The 23,868-nt window shown below is 42.7% G+C and overlaps 1 protein-coding gene across 1 annotated transcript; it reads right to left on the reverse strand.

Annotated features, from left to right (window-relative positions):
• Positions 1-201: 201 nt before the first annotated feature.
• On the reverse strand, positions 202-23,862 carry inhbaa (inhibin subunit beta Aa). Its single transcript, XM_024280480.2, has 2 exons — positions 22,539-23,862; positions 202-2,295 (listed from the first exon to the last, which is right to left on the reverse strand). The coding sequence occupies exons 1-2, from the start codon at positions 23,089-23,091 to the stop codon at positions 1,475-1,477; spliced, it is 1,374 nt and encodes a 457-aa protein (XP_024136248.1). The 5' UTR covers positions 23,092-23,862; the 3' UTR covers positions 202-1,474.
• Positions 23,863-23,868: the final 6 nt, after the last annotated feature.

A 23,868-nucleotide genomic window follows, 5' to 3' on the forward strand; every position in this document is an offset into this window, starting at 1 on the left:
GCTAAAACAGGAAAAAGTACGATTATAAGAAGAACATCAACAGCGTTTGTTCCGTCCACAGGAGGTGGAGTTTAAAACGCATCAAAGAGAGTTAACTTAAGAAGATAATTTGCTGTGAAAAATCAGGCTGACTGAGCAAAATACAGATACTGATCACTTTTTTTGGAGAATTAAACAGAAGTGCTTTTATTGTCAACAAGATTTTTTTTTTTTTTTTTTTTTACAGCCGAGGAGAATCAAAAGTTGTTCTGAAGGATTTCACCAAATTACACAAAACAGATGTTTGGACCACTCAGCTGCTGCACTTTTGTTTTAGACAATGTGGGTATCTTTTTCTCTTGACTATACAGTTATAAAGGTAGACATACCAATACATCCTAAAGGGACTATCCAAACACTTTCACTGATTTTTAGACACATGAACTTGAAAATATAAATAACCAAAAAAAAAGTTGCTAGATTGGGACTCTTTGTGGAAACAGGGAGAAGTTAAAGCAGCATTAAAGCCCCTAAAAAATACTTTTTCTAACATTTATTCCAAACGTGGTCTCATTCAGTCACTTCAAAAAGCAAAGATTACTTCTTTTTGTAAACGCTTCTAAAAGTTCTGTCGGTGTTTAGTGGAGTGGAAATAATTAGCAAGACAGTCCATCTTTTTTGTGTGACACTTCTAACCCATGACAACTAAACAGCATGAGCCACCTCTGGCTAACCAGGGAATAGAACCTACAAACAGGAAGACATGCCGGAGAGGCTCCGACCGTCCCATGCGGAGGGTTTTCTGACTGTTGTCTCTACTCTCTGAAGGTGTGAGGAGGCTATAGTGCAAACAATGAAAACGTTTGTAACGTTTTTGTAAAGAGAAATAATATCATTAATAACATTAATATTAATAACATACTTACTAGTAATAATAATAATAAAATTAACATGGTAACATAAAAAGAAGTGTTTGGTTCCAGCAGCTGGGCCAACTTGTTTCTTTCAAGTATCTCTCAACACATACAACAGACATACAAAGGAACACACGCACACCACAAATGTACAATTTCAAAGAAATAATACAAAATGTTTCTTTCTTCTTTTAGCATTTTAAAAAGTAAACAAAGTAAAATACAATAGAGTCATGATGCGTGAAGCACGTTGCATAGTTTAGAGGGTTGTCCTCCATTTTTCAGGCACCTCATCTCTCCAGAGTCTGACGGATTGAGTGGTGCTTGAACGTCTCGCCACATAAATAAGCCTCGCTATTTCTGTTTTTGTAACAAAAATATATTAGATATTCCTTTTTTTTTCTTTTCTTTTCTGAAAGTGCCATCAAAATTCTCTGGGAATTCTGCAGAAAGAGTTTTTATCCCAGAGAGAGGTAACGACCGAGTCCCACAGTCACCAGCTCGATGTCCTGTCCTCCCACGCCGGGTTTAGAGGTGCTCTCACCATTGCTATCCAATCCACCGTGTTGGTGTTTCGGCGTCTACGAGCAGCCACACTCCTCCACGATCATGTTTTGGATGTCTTTCTTCATGATCCTTTGCTCCTCGTCGTAGTAGAGCATGGACATTGCTCGTAGCTTGGTAGGTATGCAGCACGATTTCAGGCTCTGGAAGGGGCTGTAGCCCCTCATCCGGTAGTGGCTGATGACGGTGGAGTGGAAGGACAGTGAGGACCCTGGGAAGCTCGCCACATGAGACGGGCAGTCACCCTCGCAGTAGTTGGCGTGGTAACCCGACGGTGCGATTATCCAGTCATTCCAGCCGATGTCTCTGAAGTTGACGTAGAATTGCCGCTTGCAGCAGACGCGAACCTTCCCGTCGCACTCAAGGCCTCGTTTCCTGCGCCGCCGCGAGTCACTGCCGTCTCCTTGCCGGACCACTGCCATGAGGAAAGGCCGGTGGGACTGCTCCCGCTGGTTGTTGCGCTGCAACGTTTCCGTGCTCCCAGAGACGAGGACAAGCGTGGCGCCGGCATCTGCACAGAGCGGGCAGGACACCCTGAGACTCAGCGTGCTGCCCTCCGAGCTCTCCAGCAGTGCCTGCACCGCCGCTGACACGGCAAAGGTGTGCCAGCCACTGCGGCGGGTATCCACCTTCTTCTCGGCCAGCAGGATTTCATCCTGTGGCAGGGCCAAGCGTCCGTTGGGGAGTCGGCGCTGCTGGAAGAGGCGGATGGTGACTTTGGCTCGGCTGCGGTTGGTCTTGACCATTCGGAGGAAGAGCCAGACGTTAGCCTGCTCCACCAGAGACATGTCACCACCTTCCTTGGAGAGGACAAAGTTGACCGTGCCCTGGGATTCACCTGAGAAACACAAAAAGAAGACACTTAACACATCTCCCAAAGTGGTGTTTCAGCCATTTCTCAAGTTACGCTGGAAGTTCGATCCACATTTTCTTAAAAAAAAGGACATTAGAGTCTATTAGATCAACAGCCAACAGAAGCAGACATTGCAGCACATCCAGAGGCATGTCTCTTCCTACAACACAGCCAGTGAATGCATCATGTGCACGTGTTCGCCAAAATCTGTGTGTCAGCCACATCTGAACAGCAGAATAACCCGCGCAGCTCAGCCTCACCATCACGCTACCCTCACACACACTTCCTGCTGACTCAGCGGCGGTCGCAGCGTTTGGAATCAGGCGGCAATAAAGGCAGTTAATGGTTCCCACCAGGAAACAGGCGCGATGAAGTGAACAGACTCCGAGCTGTTGGTTCGAGCTTTGTTTTGAGAGGAGAAAAAGTACTTCAAAAGATGTTGTTTCTCAGACAGAAAATGTTGGTTATTTTCTTCCCTGAAGGTGAGAGTTTGAAAGAAGTTGAGGCTCATTAATCTTCTCCTACCTGTGTCTTTTATTAGAGCGACCATTACGACCATTACAAATGAAAAGATAAAAAAAATAATTAACGTAGATTTCTTACAGTTTTATTAATATTTTCATTTTATTAAAAAATATTACTTTTGTTATTTTTTAAACGTCTAAAGAAGCCTGATGATGAGCATTTCTCAACATTTGTCAATAAAGATGCTAATATTGATTCAAAAATGGGGATGGGGCAGCTTCCTCCCCTTGGCCCCCCCTGTAGCCCCGCCCCTGTCTGAATGCTTGGTTCTGTCCTCTTGATGATCTCTGAATGGGACAGGAACATAAAAACATGAAGGACCCCACAGAAACAAGCCGGCTTCATGGAGTTTTGTGAGGGACGTCTAGAGTTTATTTTCTAGAACGAACATGAATTTGATCAAACCACGAAGTAAAGTGACAATAGTGAGAATGAAAAGTTGCATTAGGAGGTTTGGACTCTTGTACTAACCTCTGTTACAGCTGAGTGTGAAATAATATTTTGTCTATGGGGTTTCTGGTTCAGAGTTTTGGCTCTGTCACCAGTGGTTGTCGTTTAGATAAATCTTTTTATCCAATCCTGTGCTGGTTTTCTTCTCACCTACTTGAGCACAGCCTGAGCTTTCCTGGTGTTTGTTGTGTTTGTGCACAGTTTGTGCGCTCCATGTTCTCGCACAAATGCCCGCCCGGGCCTGTGATGATTTCGGAGGAACCTTCAGGCTGCGTGGCGAGCTCCTCCGTTGCATAACCTTCCCGTGTCCCTCCTCTCAGTCGTGTCTCGCGCTCGTGGGCGTGCACGCAGAAACCAAAGTCACGATCTGAGTGTTGGTGAATGTCAGCGGCGGCGGCGCTCCGGTGTGAATGAGTGTGAGGAGGCGGCTGCCACTCCGAGGTCCATTAGTGCCGTTTAAGCGACAGTTCAGGGGCGATTTTCTCACCTACATCACCGTCTTCATCTCCTCAGGGAGCGTGGAAAATAAAAGCCCTGTTCATTCATCCTTCCTCAGAGGAGCAAACTGGATCCAAACGGCTGCAGGAGAATGGAATCTTCGTTTGGAAACACAAATTTCATCTGCGGATTATCTTAATAACTTTATGTTATCTTTGTTTTTAGGGAAAACTGTATTTAAGGGAAGAGCTGTGCCGTTTTTTTTTGTTGTTGTTGTTTTTTTTTTTTTTTTAATGTGACCGTTGACTTTAAGTTGGCCCGACAGCAACTTTTGTTTTCTATGAGAAGCCAAATTAATTATTTAGTGATTAAACATCCAACTGCAGCGAGGAAACATCCTCGGAGTGTTTTACTTTTGACTAATATTTGTGGTTACATGGTAAACAAGTAAAGCTGCTCTGCTGGACCTCCAGGGGGCTTCTGTTGTTCTCTCTGAATGAAACAACTGGGCTACATCTAATGACTGTTTTGTCAACAGCTTGTTTTGTCCAGAGAGGCATCGATGGAGGAAAGAAATCCTCTCCACAAAAAGTTCCTCTGCTCCCACAGTAAACAACCGGAAGTTTTCAGACAGAAAACACGTTTTTTCTTCTGCAGGTGAAAGTGGGGCAGAGTTTAGGAGAAGTGTTCTATTTTTGATCAATCTTCCCATCGATGATTATTGTCAGTAAACAGTGTCGGTTCAATTTTCTCTTATCTTTGATTTATTTTTTATATATTTTAAAATGTTTTCAACTTTTTTTTTCTAACTCTTGATTAGAACGTTTCTGCTGATTCCAGGATGTCGGATCTGAAGGAACAAAACTCTTCAGGAACACAGCAATTGGCTGCTCCTTCATTCACTAGAGCAGAAGTCTGTAACCTGCAGCTCCAGATCCACATGTGGTTCTTTCATCTCTCCATGGTGGCTCCTTGGCCAAAGAGAGACTGCTGACCCACCATGTCAACCATCAGAGTCAGTAGCTTCCCAACCAATACTACCTAAAGAAAACATATAAACAAAGCCCACAAACTAAGACTACCAACCCCAAACTAAAATAACAAAACCCAGCAGTGTAACCTTTTACGTATGAATTTCTGTTTATTTATATTTTTTTATATTCTTGTTATTTGGACGTTGAATCCCTAATAATAAATTATTCTATTCTATTTTATGCGGCTCCTTCTAGGTTATGATAGTGGAAAACTAGCCCAAATGTCTCTTTTACTGTCAAAGGTTGCCGACACCTGCATTAGAGGGCTTGAATAAAAATCTCCTATTCCTGGACCAGCTGTAGCGTTTAACCTTAAAACAAGCGTGCCACTTTTCTCCTTCAGAATCTACTGGAATTATCGTGTTAACGGTTGAAAAGTTACAGTATGTTAAAGATTTTGTGTTTACGCATCAGGTGTGAAAGCATATATCAACGTAGAACCCGACTTGGGTCCTGCAGGAGCTCCTGTTAGCTCCAGAACTCCCAAGTTCTGTCAGCCAAACCCAAAAATTTGAAGGCAACTCCCAAACTTTTGGCTTTAAAGAAAATATAGTTCTTTCTTATTATTCTGACAAACAAGAAAGAAAACAGAACCAAACCAGAAAGATTTCCTGGCAGTAGGTGATGGAGGGGAAAGTTCAGGTCCGTTTGAGCGCTGGGTCCAAGTTCGGCTCACCTGTCGGTGTCCGTTCCTGTCCCACGGAAGGTAATATTCAAGGGTTTGACATCTTTTCATGAACTTCTGCTCTAACTAAAAACAGTCTGCTCGGGATGGAGCGTCCCGCCTGGAATTTTGAAGACGATCCAGACGCGCATTCGGAGCTGGAAGCATTTTTCCATGAAAACAACGGCGAGGACAAAACAGTTCTGACAAAGAGCAGGAAGATCGGCAGCAGACGCAGTTCACTGGAAGCGAGAGCAGGAGCCGCCTGGAGGAAAATCAATCCAAACACTGATGATGATGGGGTTTGTTTAACTTCATGTCAGGGAGAACTGAGGAGGGGGGGTCACGGAGTCCGGCAGCTTGTTTAAACTCACAGGAACCAGATTTGTGTTTGTCTGCGAGTCTTTTCTTTGCAGCTCATCGCTCTTCTTTCCTAACTCTCCTTCATTTTTAAAACCGACATCCCAGCAGCTCATAAACCTTAGCAGGAGGGGGGGATGAAACACATGCAAGGCTACAAATATGTTTTCCTTTGCTCATTTCTGCGAGAAAGACTGCTAAAATACAGAAACTTGATCGATACTTTGTCCAGACTATAACCGATGTGCTGTAAAAACTACATTTCTAGACAAATTAAGTTAAAAACAGTGTTTTATTTTGATTATCTAATCAAAATAAAACCTAAATCAACTTTTTTTCACTGCTGATCTCTATAAATGGGACTTTAAAAGTGCTGTCTGTTGGTCATTGCCAGATTTTTAAAGGGCGACCAAACAGGGAAGTTAGAGGCTGACTCCGCCCACAGCCGAAATTTGAAAATCCGGTCAGAGGGGTGGAGCCTAGGGGGAGGACTGTTCTTTTTATTGGAGTTGCAGATCATGACGTGGGATGTCTGAAACTTGCATGGTTTGACCAATCACAAAATTCAAATGTATTACATTGATTCACCCTGTAGGGGGCAGCACACAGTTGTTTTTGACCATATATTTAAGAAATAAACTAGTTTATTTTAATTTATATAAAAAAAAAAATCCACACAAAAAGTTGATTTTGGGTCTGGTTACCCTTTAAGTAGACATAATATGTATTTTTTAAACAAAATACCATCAGTATATTTATTCAAGACGTTTTTATTCAGGAAAGCTTTTAGTTGATTTTAGTCCCTGTTTTACTATGTCTATTGTGTTTTACTGTGTTTTAGTTGTTAAACTGTTGTTGTTTATTGCTTTTCCGTGTTATGATTTGACTTTGTGCTTGTGTTGTGAAGCACTTTGTGAGTCTGCAAAAAGAGCCATAGAAATAAACATATTCTATTCTATTCTACACTATTATAGTAACTATAGGATACCTATTGTTTGTTTATTTCACTAAAAAATGCACAAAGATAGTTGGTAAAGTTTTAGCAATACATATCTATAACCATATAAACTCCCTAACAAGGACCAATAAATGTCCAGCTTAGACCATTAGGAAAGATGTTTAAGTTTATTCTAATGTTAGATTATTTTTTCATTAAAACCATCACTCTTCCACTGCAGAATATCTGAACCATCCAAAAACCTGTTCTGTTACCAAAATCTATCTCATTTATCTTCATGTCTGTCAACAGTGAACAAACAGGATCTTACCATCATTACAGATAACTTCACATCTACACAAGAAACGACGTAACACTCAAACACAAAACCGACTGCCGTAACTCGCGAAAGCAAAAGATGTCTAATCAAGAAGAAGAAAACCATATATAAGTCGCACTTTTGGGGAGAAAAGTCTGAAGTTTCAGAGCAAATCTGCCAAGCCCAGCGTAACAAATAATTAAATAAAAACAAGAATGCTAATATTGTAAAATGTATAAGAAAAACAACGTTTAAGAGGAAAACAGCCAGGTTCTCGTCCATGTTTGTTTTGGACGACACTTCTGCTGCTGTAAGGAGCACATATACTCAGATGCATTGCCCTCTAGTGGTTGTTAGATTTAGATAAGTCGGCTCAGATCTGACATCTTGCATTTTTTTTTTTTTTGGCTTCCTTTACTCAACAGTAGGTGGGATGGGCTCCAGCAACCCTATAAATCTCAAAAAGGAATCATAAATCAACAATTCTTAAACTGAAAATCAGCAAAGTCACTTTATATCTGAAAAAAAAACAAGACATGCATTGCATAAGTTTGCTCAACCTTTCATACAAACTAAAGTTTAATATATTAATTTTAGATTCATTTGATTGTTTGGTTTGTGTAACTCGTCCTGAAAATCAGGTTTTCAGAGTACAGACTTTGGTCTGAACTTCTGCTGTTCAGTTTCTGAAGCACACACCTGGACGGTCCACTTTCAGCCTCAATCCTCCCCAAATCCACATTCTCTGGTGTCAGAGCAGAGAACCAAAACAGAGGTTCTGACACTCAAACCGGATTTGAGGAAAGCGGTGCTGGATCAGAACAGATCTCATCAGGTCCTCTTCATGCTCACACAGGAAATGCACGTCTGCTTCATTATTCAGTGTGTTTGGATCTTGATGTGTTCTGACAGCAGCTGGTTCTTCTCAGACTTCAGTCCTTAACACCTGAACTTATCTGAACCTCTAAAGTTGGACTTATGAGTTCCACTTTTTGCTCCTGTAGGCTTTACAGAGCTTTTAGAGCGCAGAGTATACAACCGTGAAGTAGCCAAAGACTTTACTGAAGAAGAGGCGGAGCCTGATCTGTGATCCTGTAAATCTAGGTTTGGTTGTTTGAACGAGCCTCTATTCCTCCTGTTTACTCACAAACGCACACGCTGACACAGTGGGAGCTCATCTGTGGGCACACAAACAGTCGCTGGAGCACGTTCCTCTGCAGAGCAGCTGCCTGAAAGCGCTGACGTGCTCCTGCATCTTTCCGTACGACTCAGAGAAAAGCAGCAGCTCAAACAAGACCATTAAAACTGCCAATTATTGTTTGTATCAAAAGAAAAATTCTTGAAATATGTTGGAAATACCGAGCGTCTTTTACTGCTTTCATGGGGTTTAGGAAGAACAGATGTTAGTTACAAAGATGAGCGTTTTCAGATAGTTTGAAGTCATCAAAGAACAATGAATGGAAAAACTGTCAGAAATGTTTTTTCTTTTCATTCCCAGGAGCGAAAACCAGCGTGCAACTGTGATCTCGGCTCCTGCAGCATTCCCAGCCAGCAAAGCCAAGTGGGCCCCGATCGGGTTTGTCCGCAGTTTCTGTGGTGACCCCACCTATGTTTGCCCACAAGGCCACTGCGCTGGTCCCTAACCATGCCCGGTGGACAGCGGACGTCGCTAGCTCACTAGAGCTAAACTAGCCAGCTCAATACAGCGGACCTTGCTAGCTCATTACAGAGGACCTCGATACAGAGCAGTTTGCTATCATGCTACAGTGGAGCTCACTAGCTTGATACTGAGGAGTTCGCCAGCATACTATAGCGCTATATAAGTTATATACGCTAGAACGCTACAGTGGAACTCGTTGTTCACTGGGTGGCTGGTTAGCGTAGCGAGCTAACCCACCGTATCTTCACTTCAAGCAATGAGGGCAAACACAGGTGGGGTCACCAGATACACTGCGTGACAAACCCAATTAGGGTCCACATTTTCTGCCCACTTTTAAACCGTATGGGGCCACTTGGCCTTGCTGGCTGGGATAGATACCGTCTGACTGGAGTTTGCAAACCTGCATGCAAAAAATGGTCGGATCTGAAGAAGAGCAGCTGTGAAGCACAGAGGTGGAGGAGGGATGATGAGGGATCCCAAAAGATAATATTATCTGTTTCCCTTCACGTCTGTACGCCCCACTGTCTGCAGGAAATGACAGGAAGTTGGTGTTAAATGTTTCTTCTGCTGTTCAGAGGCGCAGATTAAAGCTTCTGCAGGGATTCGCAGTTTGCACAGCTGCTTCTCCTCCCCGTCATTCCAGCGTTTGTGTCTTCGGGAGCCTGAATCAGGGATACGGTGGAATCGGGAGACGCAGCAGATGTGAGGGATGGGCGAGCAGAGACTTCCTGTCGGAGCGCTGCCTCCAGTCGGCCTTGTGCCGGCTCGGATCTGACGTCTCTGCTTTTTCAGAGTTTGGCCTCGGCCCATTTTATCAGCCTTCCTGGTCCTGAATAACTCACGTGTTTGCCACAGAGATTACAGTTCTCTGTCAAAGAGAAATCCCAAAAATGTCCCTAAAGTCAGAGTTGAATCCCTCTGAAACTAATTAACATCGATCTGTTCTGACTGACACGTTCTAAAAACTTTACCCTGCAGGTCTGAGCCTCGGCTTTGGAAATCTGACCTGTTCTCAATCAGAGTCGCCAAGAACAGGCTGTTCATCTTCACAAGTTAAAATAAAGATCTGAATTAAATTTCAATTTTGGACCGTAAAGAACTGCTTGGTTCCTCTAAAAGTGATCAAAGTGATGATGTAAACAGCGTTTACTGTCAGGTTGAGGCACCCAAAGAAAGGAGAGCAAAGGTTTCCAGTGAGCTTTTAAAAAAAGGAGGAGACGCTAAAGGAAATGGGATGGGAAAGGAGGAAAGTCTCGTCTGAGCACAACGTTTTGGTGAAAACTTCTGTTTCTGGGTGGATCAAAGATGAAGGAATGAAGATGAGTCAGAGGGAAGAAAACTACAGACACGTCCGGTTCTGATGTTTAAATGCAAACCAGTCAACACTGGAGAGGAGATTCAGCACAGATGCTACAGATTAGCCAGCAGCCAGCTGAAAGCTTCACGGACCGGACAGTCTTTAAGAAAACTGACAGAAACACGAGGTTATAAATCCCTGAATGTTTCACTGTTAAACAAACCTCAGTATGACGAAGATCCATGCTGATCTATGATGAAGATGTTGGCTCAGAGAAAATCTGATCTTATCTTTCCATGCTGATATTTACTGTAAGAAAACATTCAGCCACCATGTTTCCTTGTGGAAGCAGCTCGGATCCTCTTTGATCAGCATGAAATTGTAAGTGACTTCCTGTCACATGACTGTTAGACAGGTTGGATGAAAATCTCTAGCAATCTTGGAAAGCTTAGATCCAAATGTTGGAGTCTAAAGACCCGTGAATGGATGTAATATCAGCTGTAACAGAAACTCAGCAACATTTGCTCTAAAAACAGTGATGAGAGTTTAAGGACTGATGTCTGAAGATGAATCTGTTTTTGACTCTTTGTTCCGACTTCCTGCTGAGTCTGAAAATAGATTTAATGCAAGGCGACTTGTTGTTTTTGAAGCTGATATTAGTCTCTTTGTTTCTATGTTTTAATAAAACTCCAGCTGCTCTCACATGGAGTTAAAGGGAGTGAAAAAAGTTTTGGTTTCTAGAATCAGACTTTTATGTCTAAGAGGAGAATCGGAGCCTGGTTAGCATGAACATGGAAGCTTGTTTCTGCAGGACGTTCAACCAGGAAAAGTTTAGAGGAAGTTCGGTTTGGTGGCATGCAGCCCTGAACGGTAGACTGTCAGAACATTTCATGTGAGCACTGGTAACGTACTGCAACATATTCCATAGTCGTCACATCTTGACGCATGGTTAGGGACCAGCGCAGTGGCCTTGTGGTAGAGTGTCCGCCCTGAGACTGGAAGGTCGTTAGCTCAAATCCCTCCCGAGTCATACCAAAGACTAAGAAATGGGACCCTGTGCCTCCTCCTTAGCATTAAGGGGTTGGATTGGGGGGTTAAACCACCAAATGGTTTCTGAGTGCGGCTGTGTCTGCAGATCACTGCTCCCCCAGGGGATGAGCCAAATGCGGAGGACAAATTTCCCACACTTCGGTGTGTGACAACCACTGTGACTTTAACACCACGTCAAAAATGTACATTTTGGGTGTCCCCAACTCTTTATTTTTAGACGTCCAAATAAATCAAGACTCCTTAACTTCTGGGCCATAAACTGGTACTGGGACTTGGACTGCACGGTATCCTAACCCTACATGTGGCAAAGTCAAGGCTCCCTTGACACACGTGCTTTAGAGGGATTCATAGTCCAAATAAGTATACAGTAAGTATACTTGTTGTTCACCTAAGTAGGCTATTTTTTGCTAAGAGGCATTATGGGAACTGATCCAAAGAGACCTGCTAAAAAACACAGCAGTTTGCGGACAATGATTGAGCAAAGAAACAATGAGACAATCCTGTCGTTGTCTCCAGCTGTTCTCCAAGACCATCCATTATTCATACTTTTGTTTTGTCACCAACACCTTAACCTGATAACCCATGTTGTGTGACCTTCATTTAACAGACCTAATAAAAAGCCATTTCTGAGTAAAACAGTGCAGAGACACACGAACGGCCAGCGGTTGAAGATAACTCCCCTCTGCACTTGTACTTGGGACAAATCCCTTTCAGATTCTAGTCAAACAAATGAAAAGTCCTGTTATTTTCTATTTCTGTTTCAGAATTTGGCAGAATGTTTTGACTTGAATGAAGGGCTGCCATGATTGGTCGACTAATCGACTATTAAAATGGTCGACGACTAATTTAATAGTCGATTAGTCGTTACTTTATATTAGCTTTTTGGACTATTTTTGTATTTATCAAGGTTTTTTTTGGATAATTTGGAGTTTAGCTAATATTTCAGCTACATGCTGTTTTGTCTAATTTTGGATTTTTTTTAGTTTTTTAGGATATTTTGGAGTTTAGCTTATATTTCATCTGCATGCCAGCTATTTCGGCTAATTTAGGATTTTTTTCAATTTTTTTAGGCTATTTTGGAGTTTAGCTAATACTTCAGCTACACTCTAGCTATTTTGGCTCATATATGCTTTTTTGCTTTCTTGGCTATTTTGGAGTTAGGCTAATATTTCAGCTACATGCTAGCCATTTTAGCTAATTTATATTTTTTTCAATTTTTTAGGGTATTTTGGGGTTTAGCTTTTTTTCTAGCTACATTCTAGCTGTTTTGGCTGGTTTAGGCTTTTCTGTTTAAGTTTTTTAAGGCTGTTTTGGAGTTTGGCTAATATTTAACCACTAGCAGTTTTGGCTAATTTAAGTATTTTTTTTTCAGTTTTTTTAGGCTAATTTTGCATTTAACTCATATTTTAGCTAGCTTAAGCTTCAACATTTTCAGCTTCAGCTATTAGCTTCAGTGTTTTTAGCTATCAATTTCAGCATCTTCAGCTATTAGCACGAGCATCTTCAGCGGTTTAATTTAGCTTACAGCTTTCACACTCGCATTATTGCAGGTAATTCTATATATCTTGGTTTTAGTTAGATTTAAGACAATAATGGTTAAGATGTGTGCTTTACATCCAGTTTGCACATTACCCGATTAGACGACTGATCGGAAAAAGTAATCAGTGATAAGTCGACTATTAAAATAATCATTTGTAGCAGCACTGCTTGAATGTGAACATGGACATATGAAACAAAAGAGGGTTTGGTTAAACAAAAAAATAAATAAATAAAATACATGATTTTGTTCTGGAGGGATCCTGATGTCCCGGGAACTAAACATATCCATGTGTGTGCTGGAACAAAGCCTTCATTCTACCTGAATTCACACTTTTCATCTGCAGCCAAATTTAAGAGAGAAATAATCTAATCTCAACGTTTGTGCTAATCCAAAACTGTTTCTGATGCATTGATGTGTATTGAACCCCTACAGCTGGCCAGCTTTCACACCTAATACCAGAAAAATGAAACCGGAGGAGAAGAAGATGAAGAAGTGGAGTTTGTGGTTGCAGCTGGAGCTGCAGCAGCGTGTCAGTTTGTGCTGTTAACTGTGCTGTCAACTGCATCGGCTGTTAGCAATAAATAAAAGTGGCCTGTAAAATGATTCCAGCAGAGAAACCCAGCTTCAAACACGAGAACTGCAACAAACACGAGAGACCCCTTCCAACACCCCCCCCAGCCCGGCTGCTGTTCTTTGCTCTTCAACAACCGTGTGGTTTTCATTTTCAGACCTCGCTTGCAAACCGCATTCATCTTTGCAACAATGAACCTTCAGACCAAAGTCTCCGCTCTAAACTATGGCGCTGGGTTTCAAAGTTCATCCTCTGTAAGGTGCGGGCTTCCGACTAAACCCAAACCTTCATCTACTTCAACAAGAAAGCAACTAAATCTACCATCAAACCCACATTTGAATGAAACGCTGGGAAAAGAAAATTGAAGAATTTGTTTTATTCTCTTAGCATAATTATCCGTTTTACAGCTGAGGCGTCGCCGGTAAACACAAATCTTGAACATACTGTAAGTTTCCAACCATTAACAGGATAATTTCAGTAGATTCTGAAGGAAAAAAGCGGCTCGACGAGCCGCTTTTTTCCTTCAGAATCTACTGAAATTATCCTGATAACAATAAAAAAAATACTGTAAACCAAACTTAATTTAAAAAGGCCAGACAACAAACAACATTTAGACTTTAGCTCCACCTATTTATTCTCTCCTGTGTGAGAACTGACGGTCCATGATCATTTTTCATGGACTGGTCTGCACGAGGCTAAAGTGAGCGTCTAATTTTTTTTTTTGTTTTTTTCTTTTAACTTCCAGTTACTCTTAACTTTAGTGGATAAAGTTTATTTTCATCCTCTGGAAATGATATGCAGCTGCTTGAAACTTTATTTGTTCGCTAGGTTTCATGTAGGAACTATTAAAATATGATCTATCAGGGATAGGCCTCAAGAGCCGCATTCCTGCGTGTTTTCCAACATACTTTGCTCTAGCATGTTCTACTTGGCTGGACACCTGAACCAGGTAATCAGTCATGAGTATGAACTAAAAGTTACAGTTTTAGAGTTTTAAAAATTGGCATTCTGCTAGTTTTTTGGAGTATTTCGGCATTTACTAAAATTTTTTAGGCTGTTTTGGAGTTTAGCTAATATTTACACGCCAGCTGTTTTGGCTAGTTTGTTTTTTTCCGTGTTTTATTCTATTTTGAAGTTTTGCTAATATTTTAGCTACATGCTAGATGTTTTGGCTAATTTAGTTTAGTTTTTTTTTTAAAGAGTTTTTTTGGAGTTAGGCTAATATTTACGCACTACCTATTTTGGCTTTTTTTTCTGATTTTCATACTATTTTGAAGTTCAGCTCTTTCTTTCGGCTACATGCTAGCTGTTCTGGCTGATCTAAGTTTTATTCATTTATGTAGTGTTTTTTGGCTATTTTTGCAATTATGGAAACAAGGTTTAATTGTCCCACAATTGACCACCGATCCAAACATTGACTACTAATGGTGGCTGTTGTCCAACAATTTCATCGACATCATAACATCAAAATGGAGATGACAGTGGACCAGAAAAATGACTTTTCAAAGCCCAAACAGGTCATGTGACCACAGCATACATCTGTCCAGACCGTTTATCAGTGTTCTCCTCCTTTTAACCAAAGTTCTGTCAGTCCAGACACACAGGAACTGTTCTTGCTCTGACAGCTACATGTTTCTGTGTTAAGTTTGCCAAATGGAGTTGAGTATTTCACCCTGCGACAGACTGGCGACCTGTCCAGGGTGAACCCCGCCTTCGCCCTTCAGTAGCCGGGATAGGCTCCGGCACCCCCGCGACCCCGAAAGGGAAGAAGCGGACAAGAAAATGGATGGATGGCTGGAGTTGAGTATTTCAGACGGTGAAGCACGTGTGCTCACAGCTGAAAGAGGGAGGTTCATCCGCCGTCCGTCCGCTGCACCGTGCACGTACACACTTCACAGGGTGAAGCTGTGGCGCTGCCTTTTCAGAGATGTTACACCAGCCAGCCGCCTTGATCTGTGCAGGAAACCCCTTATCAGGACGGCAGAGGCAACAACTTCCTGTATAAGGAACAACTTTAAACAATGGCATGCTTCTCTGGTGTCACACACAGCAGTGACACCCGTTTCCCGCTGGGACCTCAGCTGGAGTTAAATCTAAGTAAAAGCTGAGTCAGACGCCCTACTGCTAATTCTCTCCTAATTCCCAAACTCCCCTGGGTGACACCCCCACCAGTGAAATGGTTTGTTTCTGACCTTACTGTACTCCCCAGTTTGCTCAGACCTGGATCTAGACACGCAGCTGGAGCTGTTAACTCCAGTGCATTCACCTGTACAGACACAACACCACTGCCCTGCAGCTCTCACCACGACTCACTGCCGGTTCAAAGATCCAAGGACTATCACAGGATTAATGTGTAGATGATTTGCTAAAGAAGCTTTTCTGGCATGCTGCTAAAGAACATTTTTTGGAGAATGTTTCAAAAGGAGGTGTCTTTCTTTTGGGACAGTCCCTCAAGCAGGAATGCTGATAGAAGTTCCCCTCTTCGCAATTACAAAAAGTGACAGGAAAAAATTAAATTAATTGACGTGAGCAGAGACCAGAGTTCTCCTTTTTGGTGCAAACCTGAGTTTGTGTGGATTTTTACAATACCAAGACAAGATATGGAGGAAGCCAGCTCTGGATCAGAGCAGGAAGACAGTTAGAACATGAGGATGACGTAAGGCTTGACTACAGTTTAACACAATAATCCTGAGATAACATGTTTCTGTTGCACCGGAGCAGTCAAGTGATGGTGAACTCATCTCTATTTAATGATCCATGATTAAAGGGTAACCAAACCCTAAATCAACTTTTTTTTTTTGTCTGTTGACCTCTATAAATGGAGCTTTAAAGGTGCTGTATGTTGGTTATTGCCACATTTTTGATAAGTTAAAATCAAATTGTTTAATTCTTTAATATATTGTCAAAACTTGTCTGTTAGCTTCCCCCTACAGGTTGACTTGAGGTATTACAGTTCATGATTGGTCAATCCATGTAAGCTTCAGAAGTCCAGCGTCATGATCTGCAGCTCCAGTAATGATAACAGTCCTGTTCCCAAGCCCCACCCCTCTGACTGGATTTTCACATTTCGGCTGTGGGTGGAGTCAGCCTCCAACTTCCCTGTTTGGTTACACTTTCAACTAACAAAATCCTCAAGTCGTCACATATTGACATTTGGTTACTTTTTGAAATTTTGGGTGTCCCCAACTAGTCATTTTTTTTTTTACGTATTGGCTGTTCGTAAAGTCTAGGGTCCACAACCCTCAGGCGTGAACCGGACGCTGTACAAGTAGTGGTTAGGGTACTGGTACTGGATATGCCTGAAGACCAGTCTGCGTCTGGTACTGCATCTGGTACCGGTTTGGGTCAGGTACCGCATCCGATGTTTGGTTAGGGTACCGGGTTTGGGTGGCCACTTCCAATAAACTATATGCACATTTCGGACTTCCCCATTCCAAGCTCTTGTGTTCACATGTCACTACTCAAGTTTCCAAAACTGTTTTTGAGCTCTATCTACTAAACGTGCCCATAGAACGCACGTTGCGAATGAAAGCAGTCAAACTTGACCAATCAGGGACTCGGATTTGGTGGTAACAGATGAATGACGTCCATTTTAACTGGAAGTGCCAACCGTTTAAAAATTGATCAAGAAGGAGAAATTCATAATTTTAGTTTGTGCTGAATTCTATGACACCAAGTTTTTCATATGTAAAAGAAAAAGCCTGGAGCTAGATCCACCAGATTTGCACCACTTTGACATTTCACACCAAGACTCTTCCAACTGTAGGTGGCGGACGTGCGCTGGCAGTGACAGTCCAGTATGAACACCATATGCTAATCTCACATTCAAGAACCCACTTCTAGCATAGTCTTTAACGTGCAACAACACGACATCCTTAAATGATTAGGTTGGAATAAAACACTGATTATAGGAAGAATATTTGAAGCTTCAGTTAGTGGTTTTTGATGAATATTGTGTCTGAACTGTAAGAATCTGGTGAAATATTCCAACATCCAGTAAATCATGAAGACCAGCAGCAGACATGAACATTGGGTCCTGACCACCACATAATGAACGTCTTCTGTTTCCGTCAGGTTTGTCTCTCTACATGAAGAGGAAACAGTTGCGGGTCTCTTTTTCTTTGGTGTATTTCTCCACATGTGGAGCAGGTCCACACGCTTTGTGACTGCTCACTACAAAGTGTCCACATGGAAAGCATCTCTGGCTGTCGCTCAAACATCAAAGCACAGCCAAAAATTCAAACCTACAACTGCGGAGACACAAACACCCGACCGGCGCGCCACCGCAGAAGGATGGAGAAAAGGATGTGGAGAATGTGAGGTTTGCCAAAGAAAATACGCAGAGAAGAAAAGGATTTGAGAGGAAACCAGAGGGCAACATGCTAATTGTGGTTTATTTTCATATCAGACAGATGTTTTGTCTTCTTATCATCTGCTTTGGTTCACTCTCCCCTCGTTTGTTGAGGTCAGCGAGGCGAGCCCAAGCCGCTCGCTGCGCTGCCAGAGCGGGACCAACAATGAACGTTTCTTCTGTCTGCCGGAGCGACCGAGGGTACGCCGAGGTTACCGGCAGCAGCAGAGAAGAGCGGGGGGACATGAAAGCCGATTGTGGAATGTCGCTAATGATGTGTTCAATTAAGTTCAATTAGCCTAATTGTCCTCTGTGTGTGGTGAGAGTCCGGGAAGAGGGCCGGAGACAAACTGGGATGGAGGGGAGGACTTTAAAAAGACGGAGCTGATGGAAAGAAACCAGCGGACAGATAGATATTGTGCCGGAGCTGCTAAACAGAGGTTGACACTTCGCCTCCGCCAAGAATCCAGTCGTCTCTTTGCTCCTTTGCTCGCCGTCGCCCAAAATAATTACTGTGCTCATTGAATGCATCAGTTCTTCCCGACAAAGCACGGTACTGGCTGGGTGCAAAGTTTTCTCACAGCAGCTTGGGTTACATCGGACAAAAACAACAAGCTCATATGGAAAGGCCTGCAGCTAGAAATCCCTAAAATAAGCATCCGACCCATTATAGGACAAAGGTGTGATGGGGGTGGAGTTATTACGGACTATTAACAAGTTTGAGGGCTCAAAGAATTAAAAAAACACAGCAGTAAACTTAAGAGGAAGAGGGTCACATCAGGGGTCAACGAGTGCCTCTGAACTCAGATCCTTTTTATGAACTCAAAACATCACAGAGAAAAATAAAAGGCGAAGTAAAAGAAAATTTGATTAGACAATAAAATTGTTAATCACATTATCAGACTGATTGTCCCGTCTGCAGAATCATTGACACTCCTGCACAGATCCATACTGCATGAAACTTCCTGTTTGATGCCCCTTTTCATCTGTAGGACGGGCTCGCCCCCAAATGTTTGGGAGGTTTCTGTGCAGCTTTTCTCCCTGGCTCTGTAATCTCAGTCTAAAATAATACATTTATTTCTGGTCAACAGTTTGGTCCCACCAGAAATACCCACAGGATGCTGAATTACTGCCCCTCTCTTTTTACATGGCTACAGATAGAATCTCCCATTGACAATATTTGAGAATTGGACCGAGTGACACCTTCCCCCTGGCATTCCAAACAGGAAGTACCTGCTGGTTACAGGAAGCCAAATTCATAATCTTCTATAGAGAAATAAACAGCTGTTGTTCAGTCATTCTATTGGTCAGAAGATCCAGTTTTGCTCTCGTTTTTTTCGTTAAATTTTTATTTATTGTAAGTTATTCATGGTATAAATATACCAATCTGATGCCTCAATTAAAGTAGGTGGTCTAATATTCAAAGTTCAAGACCTTTGATAGACAGATTTCATGTTTCCCGCTTTCCATTGGTAGGGGCGTGGCCTTCCAACAAGCTCACCCCTCATTGGTGAGACAAAAGTGCGACTGAATTGACTTCACTTGGTTGGAACCAGAAGTAAGACCTGTTCAATGGGTGAAGTCGCGCTCACTAGGACCAGTTTTTATATACAGCCAAAGGAATCTCATCAAAATATTAAAATAAGATATTCTATGAAAATACTATTTCCACATCACATTTTACAAAGGAAGCAAACTTTCAAAATAAGATAAACAATGAAAATACTACTTCCATGCCACCTTCCAAGGAAGCAAACTTTCAAAATAAGATACTTCCCCACCAACTTTTATCAAGGAAGCAAACTTTCAAAATAAGATATTTTATAATAATAATATTAATAATAATACATTTAATTTAAAAGCACTTTTCAGGCTCTCAAGGTCACTTTACAATAAGACAGATAAAAACACACATGTAAAACAAATAAGTTAAAAACTAAAGTGTAAGAGCATTAAACAGAGAACAGAAGATGCTATAAATAAGCTTGTCTGAACAGGAAAGTTTTGTGAAATGAAAATACTACTTCCACTGCACCTTTTATCAAGGAAGCAAACTTTCAAAATAAGATACTTCCACGCCACCTTTTATCAAGGAAAGAAACTTTCAAAATAAGAGGCTTCCACGCTACCTTTTATTAAGGAAGCAAACTTTCAAAATAAGATACGTTTACGCCACCTTTTATCAAGGAAGCAAACTTTCAAAATAAGATACTTCCACCCCACCTTTTATCAAGGAAGCAAACTTTCAAAATAAGATACTCTAAGAAAACCCTACTTCCACATCACCTTTGATCAAGGTAGACCAAATCCAAACCTCCCAGAGACTTTGATTTGGGTTTGTATTTTTCAGTGGTAATAATTTTAATTGTAATAATTTTTAAATACCCCCCTCCTTATCAAAAAAGAAAATAAATAAATACATTTGGGGTACATTTTTACTCTAAGAAAGGCTTTCTGGTCCTGAAGTTCTTTCACTAAGACAGGAGTTAATTTGATATGAAGTCGGTTTTGCAACCAAAATTTTAGTCAAGAGCTTGATAGACAAACATTGTCTCAGTTAAAAAGTTATAAATTGAAAGAAAAAGGCTAAATGTGAAGCAATAGTCTCTCTTCAGAAGTGTTTGTCTCTCTGTGTTTTTAATGCTGATTTCCAGAACAACAAGAATGTCAACACTGAAACACAAATAAACCTGTTTTTACAAACATTTCCTCGATCTTATAATAGCTGTTTCCTGTTTCCTGATTGCTGATTTTCTTTTCTTGTTTTACATTCCCCAGTTGTGTAACTTGTCCAGTCTTGCTTGAGCGCCCCCTAGGGGGGAAGGTTTGCTTTCACAAACACACATTGATTATTAGGTAAGTAAAATGTAAGTAAATAAATGTGTTTGGGGAATGTTGGCCTTTTAACCCTTTAACAGCTGAGGCATTACGCTTAAACACAAAATCTTTAACATACTGTAACTTTTCAACTGTTAACATGATAATTCCAGCAGATTTTGCATGAGAATAGTGGCTCACGCCGCTATTCTCATGCAAAATCTGCTGGAATTATCATGTTAATAAGTTATACATATTAAACATATCACCAAAGCACAATTATAGGAAGAAATAAAGTTGCTGCACTAAAATGCAAAAGAGGATAGTATAGTTTTAAATCTAATGTTTAACAAAACTTTGGAGAGAAAAAAATCTGCAACAACAGACTCCTTCAGAATAAAAGTCCCTCCATTGTTTGCATTTTTCAGATTTCACGCCTTTTAAACCTTCACTGCTGGGATGAGGTTTATAGTTAAGAGAACAGCCTTCATGAAGAGCTAAAACAGGAAACAAAGGTGAGCGGAGAGCTCCTTGAAGAGGTTAAAAGCCGCCAAAACTGTTTCAGCAGGTGATCAAACAATCTCATGGTATAGCAGCTTTTTGGTAAGTATGAACCGGTTCCGTTTTGGAGACAGGGAGCTCCCGAATGGCGTTAATGTCACTCCGAGAGCGGGAAAGTGGAGAAGGAGTCTGCTTGAAGTTCTGTTTTTTCTTTCAGTCAAGCTGCTCCGCTCAGCCTGTTTGCACAGATCCACTTCATAAAAATCTTTTCCATCTGCTGATTCAGACTCTCGCCTACAGAAGTGGAGCAACAGAAAATCCAGAGGAAGCAGACGTCACGATCCTGCCCACAGCGTCAAACTGACAGATAAGCCGAAGGAGTTGTGCCGCTTAGCTCCAAGAGGTGATCTGGCGTTCATAGAAAAGTGCTTTCCATCTACTAACATCTCCACTCTTTCGAGGTGGAATTGGAGCCTGCTTTTCTGAAGCACCTCACACCCAAGAGACCTCATAAATGCCAAGCCGTGAACCGTCACAGACCTGCTGCAGATGGGGGGTGGGGGGGTCTCTGCTGCAGGTTAAAGGTGAGCAGAAGGTGGAGGCATCTCTGACCAGACCTCTGCTGCTCCCCTCTGTCCAAACAACACTTAAGAGGCAGAGCACACAGACGCTCCAGCCTCAGACTTTAAGCAGATAATGAGCTATTCTCTGAGAACAGCAGGATGCGGGTTATTCCAGGGGGTGGCGTCTGCTGAAGGGGCGCACAGGTGGAGTTAAGCAGGTGGACACACATGTTGGTCTTTTTTTCATTATGAGGGTTTATTTTATCAACACAATGCATTCCTCGTTGATCCTTTAACCCTCACTAAAGCATGAGGATCCGCTCAGGATCCAGGTGGTCCTCTCTGTTCAGGAGTTTGATCACCTTTGTGTCTCCAATAATCTAGATTTCCTTCTAATTGTTATTGACAGCTACTTCTTTCATTTTCAGTTGTACTTTACCATCTTCAGAGAGTTTCAGGATTATTCCCCTCTGTCTTGCCTTTTCTTGTTGATTTTTTTTTTCTTTTTCTGAATGAATAAAAGGCATTTGAGGGAAAAACTTTGAGTCGGAGACAAACTCCAGAAATCTGGATTCCTTGAAAACATTGTTAAGCTGTTTGCAGGGAAAATATTTTACTTAATTCGACTCAGACTCGTCCACAGATGCACTGAAAGTGCTGTTTTACAGGCTGACGCTCAGGTCAGCGTGCGCTTGTGTGTAATGCTGATTGATTACAGTTGGCTTTCCACTCACAAATCATTGGTTCGGCTTTTCCCTCCGTAAACACACACACACATGCTTGCGCAGTTGTTGCTTTCAGTGCGCTGACTTCTAGTCATCTGGCCACCTGGAATCAAACCCCAACCTCAGCTTGACCTTCATTCAGACCAAAACCCTGAACTTTTGGGATCTCTTTGGTCCCAACAAACCCAAATGACCCCAAAAGAGCACAAAGACGAAAACACATACACACACATTCTTGGACAGTGCTTGTTATCAGTCCGCTGCGCTGACTTCCATTCATCTAGCCACCTGGAATCAAACTCCAACCTCAGCTTGACCTTCATTCAGACCCCAACCCTGATCCTTTGGGACCTCTTTGGTCCCAATAAACCGAAATGACCCCAAAAGGGCACAAAGACGCGAACACACACCTCAGGTTTGACTCACCTGCCTCAGCGAAAGTGATGATCTCCGTTGTTTCTTCCGATTCATCGCCATCTCCCATGCGAGCAGTGGCTGCTCCTCCCATCCCTCCGCCGCCTCCTCCACGGCCACCCCTCCCCCGCGTCTCCTCCTCCCCCCCGATCTGCACGCTGCCGTCCTCGGCCACTCGCCCCACGTGGAGCTTGCGCAGAGCGTTGAGGAGGGCGGCGCGTGGCACCGGCCGGGTGATGTTGGGACGCTCCTGCAGGTGCAGCATGTTGAGGATGTGCCTCTTCACCGCCTCCACCACGTCCTGCTGAGCCGCAGCCTCCTCCTCCCTCTCGTGACCCGCCTTGTCATCTCCATCCCCCGCCATCACCCCGTCGTTTCGCCGCATCCTGGCCAGGGCGCAGGAGGGGCAGTGGGAGCTGGAGGAGGTGTCCAGCTGGAGCTTGTGGTGAGGATGGACGCTCAGGGAGAGCGGCTGAAGCATGGCGGCTGGGTCTGAGGACGAGTTGGAGCCCCGGACCTGAACCAGGACCAGAAGGGCCCAGCTGAGTAGCGGTAACACTGACATGACGGCAGGAGACACTTGACCGGCTGAGCGGCTGGTTCTGAGATGCTGTCTGATGCAGATGCACAGATGGGACAACAGAGATGAAGAAACCTCTGATTTCAGGCAAAAGTCAAAAAAACGAAGGAGTCCTCTCCTCCTCTCTCTCCGTTCTCCTCCTCTCTGAAGTTTGGAGGCTGCAAAGTTGAGCTCAGCTCACAGTCCACCTGCGAAACGGAGGGAAAAAAGCTGCAAAGAAGCGAGTGAGAGGACGAGACCAAAAAAGAAAAAAACAACGGCGAGCGAGAAAATGAGTAATCCTTATCTTTTTTGTCAGGGACAGATGGCTGTGAAATGTGGAGGCGTCACACGAGCCAAAGGAAAAAACAACAAAAAGAAGAGAAAAAAGTCAGATGTGATGAATGGATGAAGGGAAAGTGTTGCCGTGCTCCCTGGGCGAAGTCACTGCAGAGTGTGTGTTCGGAGTGTGTCAGTTGGACTAAGTTATCCCAGACGAAGGGAGTTCCTCTCTGCCTCTTTCTGGCTCTGCTCCCCCCTCTCTGCCTCTGTGAGAGTTGAATGCCGTCTCTGGTTCACCAGTTGAATGGTTTTAGCGGAGTGGGCTGGGCCGCCTCTCTCCTCCTTGCTCTTGTCCTTCTTTGCCTGCCTCTGCCGCTCTCTCGCCTCCTACCATCATTATATCTGTGTCCCTCCTCCCTTACTCTCCTCCAATCTCTGTGAGTCATAGAGCACTTTTTACCTTTCTCTCTGTGTGGCTGTTCACAGAGGAGCAGGGATTCC

Source organism: Oryzias melastigma, linkage group LG20 (assembly GCF_002922805.2).
Source record: "Oryzias melastigma strain HK-1 linkage group LG20, ASM292280v2, whole genome shotgun sequence".
NCBI lineage: Eukaryota > Metazoa > Chordata > Actinopteri > Beloniformes > Adrianichthyidae > Oryzias > Oryzias melastigma.

Excerpts from the sequence above, each read along its gene's own strand:
- inhbaa (XM_024280480.2), bottom strand. The coding sequence starts at position 23,091 with ATGTCAGTGTTACCGCTACTCAGCTGGGCCCTTCTGGTCCTGGTTCAG. Across the intron at positions 2,296-22,538 it reads CATCACTTTCGCTGAGGCAG|GTGAATCCCAGGGCACGGTC; the intron begins GTGAGTCAAACC and ends TGTGTTTCTCAG.